The sequence below is a fragment of the Neoarius graeffei genome, chromosome 8, assembly GCF_027579695.1.
Source record: "Neoarius graeffei isolate fNeoGra1 chromosome 8, fNeoGra1.pri, whole genome shotgun sequence".
Taxonomy (NCBI): domain Eukaryota; kingdom Metazoa; phylum Chordata; class Actinopteri; order Siluriformes; family Ariidae; genus Neoarius; species Neoarius graeffei.
The window spans coordinates 10,024,643-10,039,549 of NC_083576.1; the positions used below are offsets into that span (position 1 = coordinate 10,024,643).

At 42.0% G+C, this 14,907-nt stretch overlaps 1 protein-coding gene across 1 annotated transcript in view; it reads right to left on the bottom strand.

The window, feature by feature from the left end:
- Positions 1 to 14,907, bottom strand: part of zgc:154054 (Alpha-1,3-mannosyl-glycoprotein 4-beta-N-acetylglucosaminyltransferase B-like) — a 64,482-nt gene that overhangs the window by 18,528 nt on the left and 31,047 nt on the right. The window contains exons 8-11 of the mRNA XM_060927277.1: positions 13,595 to 13,709; positions 12,119 to 12,249; positions 8,937 to 9,044; positions 8,578 to 8,771 (exon numbers count right to left, since the gene is read on the bottom strand). Coding sequence (XP_060783260.1) covers positions 8,578 to 8,771; positions 8,937 to 9,044; positions 12,119 to 12,249; positions 13,595 to 13,709 — 548 coding nt within the window. The remainder of the gene's footprint in view (positions 1 to 8,577; positions 8,772 to 8,936; positions 9,045 to 12,118; positions 12,250 to 13,594; positions 13,710 to 14,907) is intronic.

Genomic DNA, 14,907 nt, shown 5'->3' on the forward strand with positions numbered 1-14,907 from the left:
TCCAGCTATAGCCATGAGTGCGTGCATTCTCCAGAAGAACCGCCTCCTTCCATTCTGCCATCAACTGATCGTGTTAAATAACGCTGCTGAGAAATCACTGAACTCGATTTTATCCAGTCTATGGACGTGACGTGACCCTAGTGATTACTGATCGGCTGTCTCAGTGTCACCTGCGGAAAAATTAATCACGTTTTAGAAAAAAAAAAATCCACTTTCAAAGCTGCTTTATAGTAACGAATAACGAGGACCTTGATAGAAACGTAGTGGAGTGAAAAGTACGATATTTGCCTTTCAAATGTAGTGAAGTTAAAGTCATAAGTTCCCCCCCCAAAAAAAAATATTCAAGTAAAATACAGATAATCAAAAAGTGTACTTAAGTACGGTACTCAAGTACCCGTAAATGTACTTCGTTACTGTCCACCTCTGGTTAAATCGTACCTTCTCCGTCGATTCTCCATGGATTTCCGTTCCGATCGTTTTGTTTGAAAGAACTCATCACGCCGTACAAAACTTGGTTTGTTTTGTCAAATGTTTTGCTAACGAGTTACTACTTAGGCCAAATTAACGAATTTTCAAGGCCTCTCGCTAGAATTGTGTCTCCTCTCTTATTCATTTCTCATCCAATTCCAGTTCTGATCGATGTTTTGGGTCGATCTTCCTTCGCCGAACAAAACGTGGTCATTTGTTTGTTGATTTTCCTGTTGTAAACGGTTTGTTTATGACTTTGTTTATTTTCAGTTAAATTGGATCTCCTCCCTCCTTCAGTTCTCAATGGATTTCAGTTCTGATTGTTTGATTTGAAAGAACTCGACCTTCTGTACAACACTTGGTCGTTGTATTGTCAAATTTTTCTAACAAACTGCTAATTAGGTCACCTTAACGAGTTTTGGGATTTCTCATTAGAGTTTTATCTCCTCTCTTATTCATTTCTCATCCAATTCCAGTTCTGATCGATGTTTTGGGTCGATCTTCCTTCGCCGAACAAAACTCGGTCATTTGTTTGTTGATTTTCCTGTTGTAAACGGTTTTCTTATGACTTTGTTTATTTTCAGTTAAATTGGATCTCCTCCCTCCTTCAGTTCTCAATGGATTTCAGTTCTGATTGTTTGATTTGAAAGAACTCGACCTTCTGTACAACACTTGGTCGTTGTATTGTCAAATTTTTCTAACAAACTGCTAATTAGGTCACCTTAACGAGTTTTGGGATTTCTCATTAGAGTTTTATCTCCTCTCTTATTCATTTCTCATCCAATTTCAGCTCCGATCGATGTTTTGGGTCGATCTTCCTTCGCGGAACAAAACTCGGTCATTTGTTCGTTGATTTTCCTGTTGTAAACAATTTGTTTACGACTTTGTTTGTCTTCAGCGAAATCATATCTCCTCCCTCCTTTGGTTCTCGATGGATTTCAGCTCCGATTGTTTTATTTGAAAGAACTCGACCTTCTGCACAAAACTTGGTCGTTGTTTTGTCAAATTTTTGCGAAAAAAATTTTGTAATTAGGTCAACTAATACATTTTCTTCTCACTAGAATTGTATCTCCTCTCTCATTTATAATGCAAATTCAGTTCTGAGCGATGTTTTGGGTCGATCCTCTCTTGAGGAACAAAATTTAGTCCTTTGATTTTTCCTGTTGGAAACAGTTTGTCGTGGAGCTTGGTCCTCTCTCACATCGTCACATTTCAGTTCTGTTGTTTTGATGACAGGCCAGATGAGCTCCTACGTCCTTGACGTTCTGGTTTAATACCGGCCATTCGGTCATATTATTATAATCCAGAGTGACTTTTCGGCTGTAAATCACATAGCAGGTTGAAATGAAATGAATCTATTTACATTCGCGAGGCCACCTTGTATTTTGCATTTTTAATTAAACAGACCAAAAATGTATGTTCGTTAACATGCAAAATATTATAAAAGCCTGTCATAAAGTTAGAAAAATCGATTATATTTTTAAAGTTCGTACTAAAACCTTTAAACCAGGGCCTCTGTGTATAGCGGAGTTACACTAGTATCTTGTATTGGGGTTTAAATGAATACAGACACATGTAAGTGGTTGCATGTATAATGTTTCTACAGAGAATAGAGACTGGCTCTTCGTGTTTCTGAGAAACCCATGCTGCTTTGTGCTGTTGCTAGCAGCACACATCCTGTACTCACGGATGTCACTGTCTTACACTTTCACTACTCTGTGACTGCAAGCTGCTAAGAGAAACACTACCCATGGGACGCCCCTTTTGTGTTTCCTCTTGCTTTCAGCTGAAATCTAATACCAAAGCTCTAATCTTTGGTTTACTGTAAGCGTACACACACTTGCTTCAGTCAACGACTCTGAGGCGACTGCTAAGTAAATTTACACAGCTGCTAGGCTTTATGATAATGCACTTCTGTCACTCTATGGGACACAAACCCAGGCCATGGAGGCGCACCTATCAACAGGAGCAACTGTTTTAGAGTTTGGAATCAAGAATGAAATCAGTCCAAGGGAACATTGGATGCAGCTCATTTATACTGTATAATATCCTTGGAATCGTAACTTTTGAGAATATTTTCAAATCGAGTGCGTCTGTACTAGCGTATAAAATTGTAAATAATAAGTCATGCATTCCTAAAACATTTACAAATCTGCTCAGGATGGCTAACATTCTTACAACAGCAGATTTTCAGCGAAGGAGAATACTGTTTGTAAACCTGCCAAGACAAATTCTGGTAAATTTTCCGTCTCCAAACTCTGAGAAGGAAGGAATTCCCGCAAGAATCAAAAACTTTGGATCACTTCCATTATTTAAATCAGCCTCGAAATCATATATTTTATATCAACAATAAGCATTTCTTTTTTTATACACTAAAAATTCTATTATGATGAGTTATCGGCTCAGTCTTTACGTGTTAGTGGAAGTCGTGTGTAAATACGCTACCGTTCAAAAGTTTGGGGTCACTTTGAAATGTCCTTATTTCTGAAAGAAAAGCACTGTTCTTTTCAATGAAGATCACTTTAAACTAATCAGAAATCCACTCTATACATTGCTAATGTGGTAAATGACTATTCTAGCTGCAAATGTCTGGTTTTTGGTGCAATATCTCCATAGGTGTATAGAGGCCCATTTCCAGCAACTATCACTCCAGTGTTCTAATGGTACAGTGTGTTTGCTCATTGCCTCAGAAGGCTAATGGATGATTAGAAAACCCTTGTACAATCATGTTAGCACAGCTGAAAACAGTTTAGCTCTTTAGAGAAGCTATAAAACTGACCTTCCTTTGAGCAGATTGAGGCTACATCCACACGACAACGGCAACGAGATTTTTAAAAAAAAATATCGCATCCACATGGGCAACGGATCAGTAAAATATCAGGCACATATGGCAACGCAACGCTTGCTGAAAACGATGCAATACACATGCCACACCTCTACGTGCGCTGTAAGATGGTCCCATCGGAGACACCAGAACAATAGAAGAAGTAGACGCATGCGCATAAACCCCTTCTTCTGTAGCATTAACCACATAAAGTTTTGATTATTAATCAGTAGCGTAAAACGAAAGACGCGGAAAGAGGAATAAACGGGGGTAGATGGAAGCCGGTACGCCAACATTCTGATATCCTCCAGAATTCTTTAATGTCCGGAATAAATTGAATGCTACACGTTGATGGATTACTTTGTTCTTCTACGCCCTTTTTGAGGAATGTATTGTCGGACTTAAACCAACATCTGAAGAGGTGAGATCACTCCTTTTTTTTTCCTATTTTTGCTGGCGGGATTGTTTTTGTTTTTGGAAAGCGCACGGGCGGTGCGCGGTTTGGTACTGCTTCCGCAGTGTTTGGACTAAACACTCTGCCCTAAGGGCTATTCTCTCACTCTCTCTCTCTTTCTCTGTCTCTCACTTTGCACCATTACACAATAAATATTCACAGTGAAAATATTTTGTAAGTGCGTTTCATGAACCAAGTTATAGGATTTGTTGACAACTCGCATCGAGTTCGTTACACTTCTACCCGGCGTGAAGCACTGACAGTCATGTGGTTGTGACGTCATCGTAAACAAATCCGTTCTACTCATCCAGACGACTTCGCAACGGCGCTGTTGCCAGATTTTTTCACTCTGGAACCCGTTCTCAAAAGATTTTGTTTTGGGGCACCCAAAACGCCGGTGCCGTGTGGACGCCAGGCCGAAACGATAAACAATTTTATTAGATTCACCTGAATCCGTTGCCAGGTGGACAGGGCCTGAGTTTCTGGAGCATCACATTTGTGGGGTCGATTAAATGCTCAAAATGGCCAGAAAAATGTCTTGACTATATTTTCTATTCATTTTACAACTTATGGTGGTAAATAAAAGTGTGACTTTTCATGGAAAACACAAAATTGTCTGGGTGACCCCAAACTTTTGAACGGCAGTGTAAGTCTAGTGTATTCAGCTGTAATGCATATTTGGATTATGTTACACGAAAGTTTATACTAATTCACCAGCTACACACACACACCTTACCCCAGTAACTATTGTTTACAAATTATTTTTCTATTCTATATAATCGTATTAAGCTTTTTAGTAAATATTCTTTCTCAAATTGTGTGTGAATAAAGTTGAAAAAAAAAATCTGCCTCTGAAACAGCTGACTTAAACGCTGAAGCATTTCCTCTATAATTGTCTCATTGTTTCCCCTCAGGTTTTAATGTGATTTCTCAAACATGGGTCACTGCGGCGAACTCAAATGTGCTTAATGTGCAATCTGTAAAGGAACACGTTTTGCCTAGACAATGCTTTCAAAGACTCTGGACTCTACACAAAATATGTGCACATGAAATATGAATTTATTTATTTATTTATTTTTTAAATAATCCATAAAGTGCCTTAGACTGGTACCAAAATTCAAAAAAGTGCTTATTTAAGGAGTTAAAGGCATTTTTGAGACAAAGTCGGCAAACAGTCTTATTTTGTCAATTTGGGTGTGCCGAATTCAAATCTGCAATATGCCGAGCTCTATCTGACCTCTGTTGACCTCTAGAGGTCATTGAACTTTGGGCCTGTAAACGTCTCAGCTGAACCCAGTTTCTCAGCTTTCTAAGGAATGAAATGTACTAAAATGATTAATGAAGTTAGCAAATGGCCTTGTTTGTTAAATGTTTGGGTGCTGAATTCATTTTTCATTTGTAAAACGACATATGACCTCTGATAACCTCAAGGTCATTAAACTTGGCCTGTAGGCCTATGCATTTAACGGCATTTTTAAACTGACTTTACTCCCCCAAAAAGAATATGAACAGACAAAAAACAAATAGAAAGGAACAAATACAACATTAAATGCAAGTCCATGTACATGTGACTTACTTTTCACAATGAGAATGCCTAGGCGATCACCTTACATAACATTGCATTACATTTAGCGGTTATTGTTTATACAAAGCTACTGAAAAAAGGACAGATTCAGCAGCATACAAAATGTGGGGGCATACAGGGTATACAGGTTAATCAGGGTTAGTATATATGAGAGTTTTTTTCTTTGTTGTTTGTTTTTTGTAAAGGCTTTACCCCGTTTAAACCCTTTGGTGACTGACCCCTTGAAAATGGTTCCTCCAGAAACGATGACGTTTCAGTCGTCAAGACAACGGAAAAACTAAAATACAAATACAAATACAAGAGCATTTTGTTTTGTGCACAAGAGCATTGTGACGTATCTTTCTGTTTTTGTATTTTAGTTTTTCCGTTGTCTTGACAACTGAAACGTCATCGTTCCTGGAGGAACCATTTTCAAGGGGTCAGTCACCAAAGGGTTAAAACAAAAAAAACAAACAACAAAGAAAAAAAACTCATACTAACCCTGATTAACCTGTATACCCTGTATGCCCCCACATTTTGTATGCTGCTGAACCTGTCCTTTTTTCAGTAGCTTTGTATAAACAATAACCGCTAAATGTAATGCAATGTTATGTAAGGTGATCGCCTAGGCATTCTCATTGTGAAAAGTAAGTCACATGTACATGGACTGGCATTTAATGTTGTATTTGTTCCTTTCTATTTGTTTTTTGTCTGTTCTTATTCTTTTTGGGGGAGTAAAGTCAGTTTAAAAATGCCGTTAAATGCATAGGCCTATAGGCCAAGTTTAATGACCTTGAGGTTATCAGAGGTCATCTGTCGTTTTACAAATGAAAAATGAATTCAGCACCCAAACATTGAACAAACAAGGCCGTTTGCTAACTTCATTAATCATTTTAGTACATTTCATTCCTTAGAAAGCTGAGAAACTGGGTTCAGCTGAGACGTTTACAGGCCCAAAGTTCAATGACCTCTAGAGGTCAACAGAGGTCAGATAGAGCTCGGCATATTGCAGATTTGAATTCGGCACACCCAAATTGACAAAATAAGACTGTTTGCCGACTTTGTCTCAAAAATGCCTTTGGGTGTCACAATTCTGGATTTTGGTACCAGTCTACCTAAGAGATGATGTGTTTTAAGCTGATTTTAGATGTTGGAAGACATTTATGCCGTGCAAAAATGCAGATGAGTGTAAAATTATGATCACTGTCCGACAGGATCATGTTAAAAATGAAAAAAAAAGAAAAATCAGTTTATCAGTGACTTTGAGAAAGCAGTGTTTTTATTCCTCATTGGGAGAATCACATAAGAACCTCATACTCTTTCCAGAGAGGTTTTTTTTTCAGTCTATTTAAGAATATTAAGTACGTCTTACTATTCTGCATTATACTGCAAGAGTTATTACACTTACATGGGATCAACTGAAGAATTTTATTGCTGTTATTTTTGGAAAGACGCAAGAATTCCTGTAAATAGACCGTGTAGCAATTCCACACTCAGCTCAGTTACCTGATAAAATGCAACTCAGGCTAGATTTTATCAGTGTTTGCAGTAAGAAAAAAAAAAAACTTATAACATTCAAATAAAGTGATACAGTGTGTTTGAAAATGTTCTGCCTAACTACAACTTTATAAGTAACTACAACTGCAGAGTCTATTTCCATTACTTATACAGATAACTATAATCTCTAGATGAAAGGAGCCATAGAATCAGTATGATACAGACATAGACAAAGGCCACACCTCCTTCACGCTACTAAACAGCACAAAGGCCACACCTCTTTCACTGTACTGAACAGCACAAATGCCACGCCTCATTCCACTGTACTGACCTGGACAAAGGTCACGCCTCCCTTAGTGTACTAAAACGCCACACCTCCTTCATGGACAAAGACCATACTGAATAGCACAAAGGCCACACCTCCTTCTCTGTGCTGATTAGCACAAAGGCCACGCCTCATTCTGACCTGGACAAAGGTCACACCTCCGTCATTGTACTGATATGGCCAAAGACCATACTGGTTAGCACAATGGCTACACCTCCTTCAGTGTACTGATTAGCACAAAGGCCACACCTCCTCCATTGGACTGATTAGCACAAAAGCCACACCTCTCTTGTCATAGACAAAAACCACACCTTTTTTAGTGTTTTGAACAACACAAAGGATACGCCTCATTTTACTGTAATGACCTGGACAAAGGCCACACCTCCTTCATTGTACTGACATGGACAAAGACCATACTGAATAGCACAAAGGCCACACCTCCTTCACTGTGCTGATTAGCACAAAGGCCACGCCTCATTTTACTGTAATGACCTGGACAAAGGTCACACCTTCCTTGCTGTACTGAAAGGCCACACCTCCTTCATTGTACTGACATAGACAAAGACCATACTGAATTGCACAAAGGCCACACCTCCTTCACTTTACAGGCCTGAGTTTCCCAAAAGCATCGTGGCACAAAGATCATGGTTAAACGGTAGAGCGATCAGCACAATGAAAACTCTCTCTCCTAGTTAAGATGCTCTTAGGATTAAGAGGTTTTTGGGAAACCCACCCCTGATAAGCACAAAGGCCACACCTCCTACACTGTATTGATAAGCACAAAGGCCACACCTCCTCCATTGGACTGATTAGCACAAAAGCCACACCTCTCTTGTCATAGACAAAGACCACACCTTTTTTAGTGTTTTGAACAACACAAAGGATACGCCTCATTTTACTGTAATGACCTGGACAAAGGCCACACCTCCTTCATTGTACTGACATGGACAAAGACCATACTGAATAGCACAAAGGCCACACCTCCTTCACTGTGCTGATTAGCACAAAGGCCACGCCTCATTTTACTGTAATGACCTGGACAAAGGTCACACCTTCCTTGCTGTACTGAAAGGCCACACCTCCTTCATTGTACTGACATAGACAAAGACCATACTGAATTGCACAAAGGCCACACCTCCTTCACTTTACAGGCCTGAGTTTCCCAAAAGCATCGTGGCACAAAGATCATGGTTAAACGGTAGAGCGATCAGCACAATGAAAACTCTCTCTCCTAGTTAAGATGCTCTTAGGATTAAGAGGTTTTTGGGAAACCCACCCCTGATAAGCACAAAGGCCACACCTCCTACACTGTATTGATAAGCACAAAGGCCACACCTCCTTCACCGCACTGATTAGCACAAAGGCCACACCTCCTTTACTGGGACTAACAAGAAACCACGGGTCTAAACTGATAAAACTTTAATGTGCTTGTATGCCGCTCTCACCTTTTAACGTTTTGAGGTGTGTTGAACCTGATCAGGATGTAATCTCCTTTGCTGGGTGTTAAAGCCCAGAGGAAGTCTTCACCTTGATAAGCCCTGTCCAGAGAATGGCCCTGATAGAACATCAAACTGCTGCTCAGCATGGCAGGGGGGTTATGGTGGGCTTTATACAGGACCTGCTTCCCAAAATCTTTATCCTGTAAAATACCACACACACACACACACACGGACTATCAGACAGAATCTGCCTTACTGGTTCATAATTACGAAATGCTATTTCCAAATGAAGATGTGACAGTTACTCTTTCAGTCATGGCTGAGCCACAGAGAGACGGGAAACGAGGAGAAGGAAGAAGACTTACCTTCAGATTCTGTATTTTGCCAGGCAGGGAGGAGTGCACACCCACATGCTGAAACAGCGACGGCTTGAAAGTGCGCTTCAGCTTTGCTTTCTCATTGTTGCAGTGTTTCTGTTAAACAGGAAAAAAACAGACAAATGTCATTTCTTACACCTCAGATTCACACACTTGTCATTTTCACAGCAGTGACGTGCCTCTTTACGTCTTTCCTCGGCTAAAAAAAGAAAAAAGCTCTTAATATATTTCTTAAATTCTGCACTATTGTTTTAGCAGCAGTTTGATAACACTAGTTTAATATTTGAATGTTTATAAGTTACATACTTGTAATAAACTGCAAAATCGGTGTGTAATTTAGAAATATAATCAACTCCACGTTTATTGGCACCCTTCATAAAAATGAGTAACCCACTCAGTAAGTGGAGAAAAATAACCTTTAGTTGGTAAGTGTTTACCTACGTACATGGTGATAAACACAGAAAGTGAGTCTCATAAACTGGCCAGTAGGTGAAAAAAGTCAGAGACAGGATGAGTTTAGAAGGGACCGTCAACAATAATATGAACAGGACAGTGTGTCACTGCACTGACATAGACAAAGGCCACACCTCCTTCACTGTCCTGACCAGCACAAAGGCCACACCTCCTTCACTGTCCTGACCAGCACAAAGGCCACACCTCCTTCACTGTCCTGACCAGCACAAAGGCCACACCTCCTTCACTGTCCTGACCAGCACAAAGGCCACACCTCCTTCACTGTCCTGACCAGCACAAAGGCCACACCTCCTTCACTGTCCTGACCAGCACAAAGGCCACACCTCCTTCACTGTCCTGACCAGCACAAAGGCCACACCTCCTTCACTGTCCTGACCAGCACAAAGGCCACACCTCCTTCATTGTCCTGACCAGCACAAAGGCCACACCTCCTTCACTGTCCTAACCAGCACAAAGGCCACACCTCCTTCACTGTCCTGACCAGCACAAAGGCCACACCTCCTTCACTGCACTAGACAAAACCCACACCTCCTTCACTATCCTGACCAGCACAAAGGCCACACCTCCTTCACTGTCCTGACCAGCACAAAGGCCACACCTCCTTCACTGTCCTGACCAGCACAAAGGCCACACCTCCTTCATTGTCCTGACCAGCACAAAGGCCACACCTCCTTCACTGTCCTAACCAGCACAAAGGCCACACCTCCTTCACTGTCCTGACCAGCACAAAGGCCACACCTCCTTCACTGCACTAGACAAAACCCACACCTCCTTCACTATCCTGACCAGCACAAAGGCCACACCTCCTTCACTGTCCTGACCAGCACAAAGGCCACACCTCCTTCACTGCACTAGACAAAAAACACACCTCCTTCACTATCCTGACCAGCACAAAGGCCACACCTCCTTCACTGTCCTGACCAGCACAAAGGCCACACCTCCTTCACTGCACTAGACAAAAACCACACCTCCTTCACTATCCTGACCAGCACAAAGGCCACACCTCCTTCACTGTCCTGACCAGTACAAAGGCCACACCTCCTTCACTATCCTGACCAGCACAAAGGCCACACCTCCTTCACTGCACTAGACAAAACCCACACCTCCTTCACTATCCTGACCAGCACAAAGGCCACACCTCCTTCACTGTCCTGACCAGTACAAAGGCCACACCTCTTTCACTGTCCTGACCAGTACAAAGGCCACACCTCCTTCACTATCCTGACCAGTACAAAGGCCACACCTCCTTCACTGTCCTGACCAGTACAAAGGCCACACCTCCTTCACTGCACTAGACAAAAACCACACCTCCTTCACTATCCTGACCAGCACAAAGGCCACACCTCCTTCACTGTCCTGACCAGTACAAAGGCCACACCTCCTTCACTGTCCTGACCAGTACAAAGGCCACACCTCCTTCACTATCCTGACCAGCACAAAGGCCACACCTCCTTCACTGCACTAGACAAAACCCACACCTCCTTCACTATCCTGACCAGCACAAAGGCCACACCTCCTTCACTGTCCTGACCAGTACAAAGGCCACACCTCTTTCACTGTCCTGACCAGTACAAAGGCCACACCTCCTTCACTATCCTGACCAGTACAAAGCCCACACCTCCTTCACTGTTCTGACCAGTACAAAGGCCACACCTCCTTCACTGCACTAGACAAAGGCCACACCTCCTTCACTGTCCTGACCAGCACAAAGGCCACACCTCCTTCACTGTCCTGACCAGTACAAAGGCCACACCTCCTTCACTGTCCTGACCAGTACAAAGGCCACACCTCCTTCACTATCCTGACCAGCACAAAGGCCACACCTCCTTCACTGCACTAGACAAAACCCACACCTCCTTCACTATCCTGACCAGCACAAAGGCCACACCTCCTTCACTGTCCTGACCAGTACAAAGGCCACACCTCTTTCACTGTCCTGACCAGTACAAAGGCCACACCTCCTTCACTATCCTGACCAGTACAAAGCCCACACCTCCTTCACTGTCCTGACCAGTACAAAGGCCACACCTCCTTCACTGCACTAGACAAAGGCCACACCTCCTTCACTGTCCTGACCAGCACAAAGGCCACACCTCCTTCACTGTCCTGACCAGCACAAAGGCCACACCTCCTTCACTGTCCTGACCAGCACAAAGGCCACACCTCCTTCACTGCATTGACAGACAAAGGCCACACCTCCTTCACTGTACTGACATAGACAAAGGCCACACCTCCTTCACTTAATTTTTTTTCAACTAAAGGCCACACCCACTTAAAAATCCAAGTACAGATACGGATCATGGCACTGTGTTACGCATCATTCCCCTTGTTGATAAAGACATTTCTGCTACACGGGGCTCTTCCTGTTCTGGAGCCTGGTCTTACGTCTGCCTGGCAGCATCTCCAAAATGTCCGCCGAGTGTACAGACTTCGCTATCGGGACTTAAAGGGACTTGAAATCTCAGCAATGCTGTACCTGATGGTCACTTATACCCAAGATTAGTCCAACAACTCCATCAGATTTGTACAGAGTTCTGGGGAAGTCATCTCATGAGGATTTTAGGATGAGGACTTTTGAGTTAAAAAATACCCTGCAGCTGTTTCATGATATGTGGAAATTGTCATCTCCTTTAACCTCTAGTGCTTGAATTGCATTCTGCCTCATGTGGATACAAGCAAATATCAAAATGTCTTACACTGTCCTTCTCTGGGTTACACACTTTGACCCAGAGGATGTGATCCAGCAGCCAGTCGATGGGTTTATCTTTGTGAAACATCAAAAAAAAATCCACAATAGTGGGCAAGTCTGAAGCCCGGAAAAGCTTCCCTGTAAAGGAAGGAAAGTGTATTGTGTGTCAGGGCGTCTATTCAATTCATATCAGACAGATTCATTTCAAAATGGTGATAAACAAAGTGCAACTGAGCATCGATTTGTGAAGATCTGTGAAACACTGACACCATGCTTCTGTCTCGCTCACTCTGTGTGTGTGTGTGTGTGTGTGTGTGTGTGTGTGTGTGTGTGTGTGTGTGTGTGTGTGTGTGTGTGTGTTCATGTTCTCAGGTTCTGTGGGTAAAAGAAAAATATGTTTCTGCCATAGTATCAGATACATTTTCTGCTTTGTTAAAAGTAGGTTGGAATCTACCAGGCTGATGTTGTAACTACTGTATGACATTTTGCCTGTAATATAAACCAGAAAACAACAGACACAACAGGAGAGAATGTGAGAAGAGAAGAGGAGAGAAGAGAAGAGAAGAGAAGAGAAGAGGAAAGGAGAGAAAAGGAGAAGAGAAAAGAAAAGAGGAGAGAAGAGAAGAGAGGAGAGAAAAGGAGAAGAGAAAAGAAAAGAGGAGAGAAGAGGAGAGAGGAGAGAAGAGAAAAGAAAAGAGGAGAGGAGAAGAGAGGAGAGAATAGGAGAGGAGAAAAGAGAAGAGGAGAGGATTAAAGATAGGAGAGAAAGGAGAGGAGAAAAGAGAAGAGGAGAGGAGAAAAGAGAAGAGGAAAGGAGAGAAAAGGAGAAGAGAAAAGAAAAGAGGAGAGAAGAGAAGAGAGGAGAGAAAAGGAGAAGAGAAAAGAAAAGAGGAGAGAAGAGGAGAGAGGAGAGAAGAGAAAAGAAAAGAGGAGAGGAGAAGAGAGGAGAGAATAGGAGAGGAGAAAAGAGAAGAGGAGAGGATTAAAGATAGGAGGGAAAGGAGAGGAGAAAAGAGAAGAGGAGAGGAGAAAAGAGAAGAGGAAAGGAGAGAAAAGGAGAAGAGAAAAGAAAAGAGGAGAGAGGAGGAGAGAGGAGAGAAAAGGAGAAGAGAAGAGAAAAGAAAAGAGGAGAGAAGAGGAGAGAGGAGAGAAGAGGAAAGGAGAGAAAAGAAGAGAAAAGAAAAGAGGAGAGGAGAAAAGAGGACAGGAGAGAAGAGGAGAGGATTAAAGATAGGAGAGAAAGGAGAGGAAAAGAGAAGAGGAAAGGAGAGAAAAGAAGAGGAGAGAGGAGAGGAGCGAAGAGGAAAGGAGAGAAAAGGAGAATAGAAGAGAAAAGAAAAGAGGAGAGAAGAGGAGAAAAGAGGAGAGGAGAGGAAAGGAGAGCAGAGATAGGAGACGAGAGGAGAGAAGAGGAGAAAAGAGGAGAGGAGAAAAGAAGAGAGGAGAGAAGAGGAAAAGAGAGCAGAGAAGAGGAGAGACGTACCTATGAAGCCCAGTTGTGAGAACTCCATGAAAAGCCATTGTTCACTGTTTACATTATTGATGTAGTCCATTATAGACTCGCTGTATCCTGACTTGGCCACAATGTCATCCTCCAACTGCAATAACACACACACACACACACACACACACACACACACACACACACACACACACACACCTTTACCGACAAATATCAGCAGAATGTGTGCAAATTACGTCTGAACAATATGACATGCAAAATATTTAAACTTTTACCACAATGCCACAATGTTCTCCAGTAGCAAAGACCACACACACACACACACACACACACACACACACACACACACACACACACACACACACACACACACACACACTCACCTCTCTAAGCACGGAAAGGGCACAATAATGAGCTGCCCTGAGTGAACATGCCGAAGAGAAAAATGAAGCGAGAAAAAAGGGAAGAGAAAACAGAAAAAGAGAAAAGACGAAGAAAAATATGAGAAAACAATGACAGAAGAGAAAATGATAGAAGAGGCAACAAGAGAAGACGACTCAGGAAGAGAAGAGCAGAGATCAGAGATATAAATGAGAAAAAAGGAAAAGAGAGGAAAAGCAAGAAAAAGTGTGAAGAAAAGAAAGAGAAAAGAGAAAGGGGAGAAGAGAAGAGACGTTTGTGTGCGGTTATTACTGTAAAAGAGAGCACCATGTGTCATGAACTCCATTAACGTACACGACTAATTGTGAGAAGCACTGATCACTCTTTCTCTTTTGCACCAACAGGGTTCAGGTTCCTTTCTGGTTCGTGCACCAAATTTTGAACAATTTAGAGCATTTCGAGTAAAAATAAATTGGTTCAGAACCCAAAAAGTTGGTTCTCAAAATATGGCTGGTTTTTCCAATGTGAATTGTGATGACATCAGCAGAGGTGGACAGTAACGAAGTACATTTACTTGAGTTCTGTACTTAAGTACACTTTTTGAGTATCTGTACTTTACTTGAGTATTTTTTTTGGAAACTTATGACTTTAACTTCACTACATTTGAAAGGCAAATATCGTACTTTTCACTCCACTACATTTCTATCGAGGTCCTCGTTACTCGTTACTATGAAGCAGCTTTGAAAGTGGATATTTTTTCTTTTCTTTTCTAAAACGTGATGGTTTTTTCGCAGGTGACACTGAGAGCCGATCAGTAATCACTAGGGTCACGTCACATCCATAGACTGGATAAAATCAAGTTCAGTTATTTCTCAGCAGCGTTATTTAACACGATCAGTTGATGTCAGAACGGAAGGAGGCGGTTCTTCTGAGGAATGGACAAACCCGTGGTT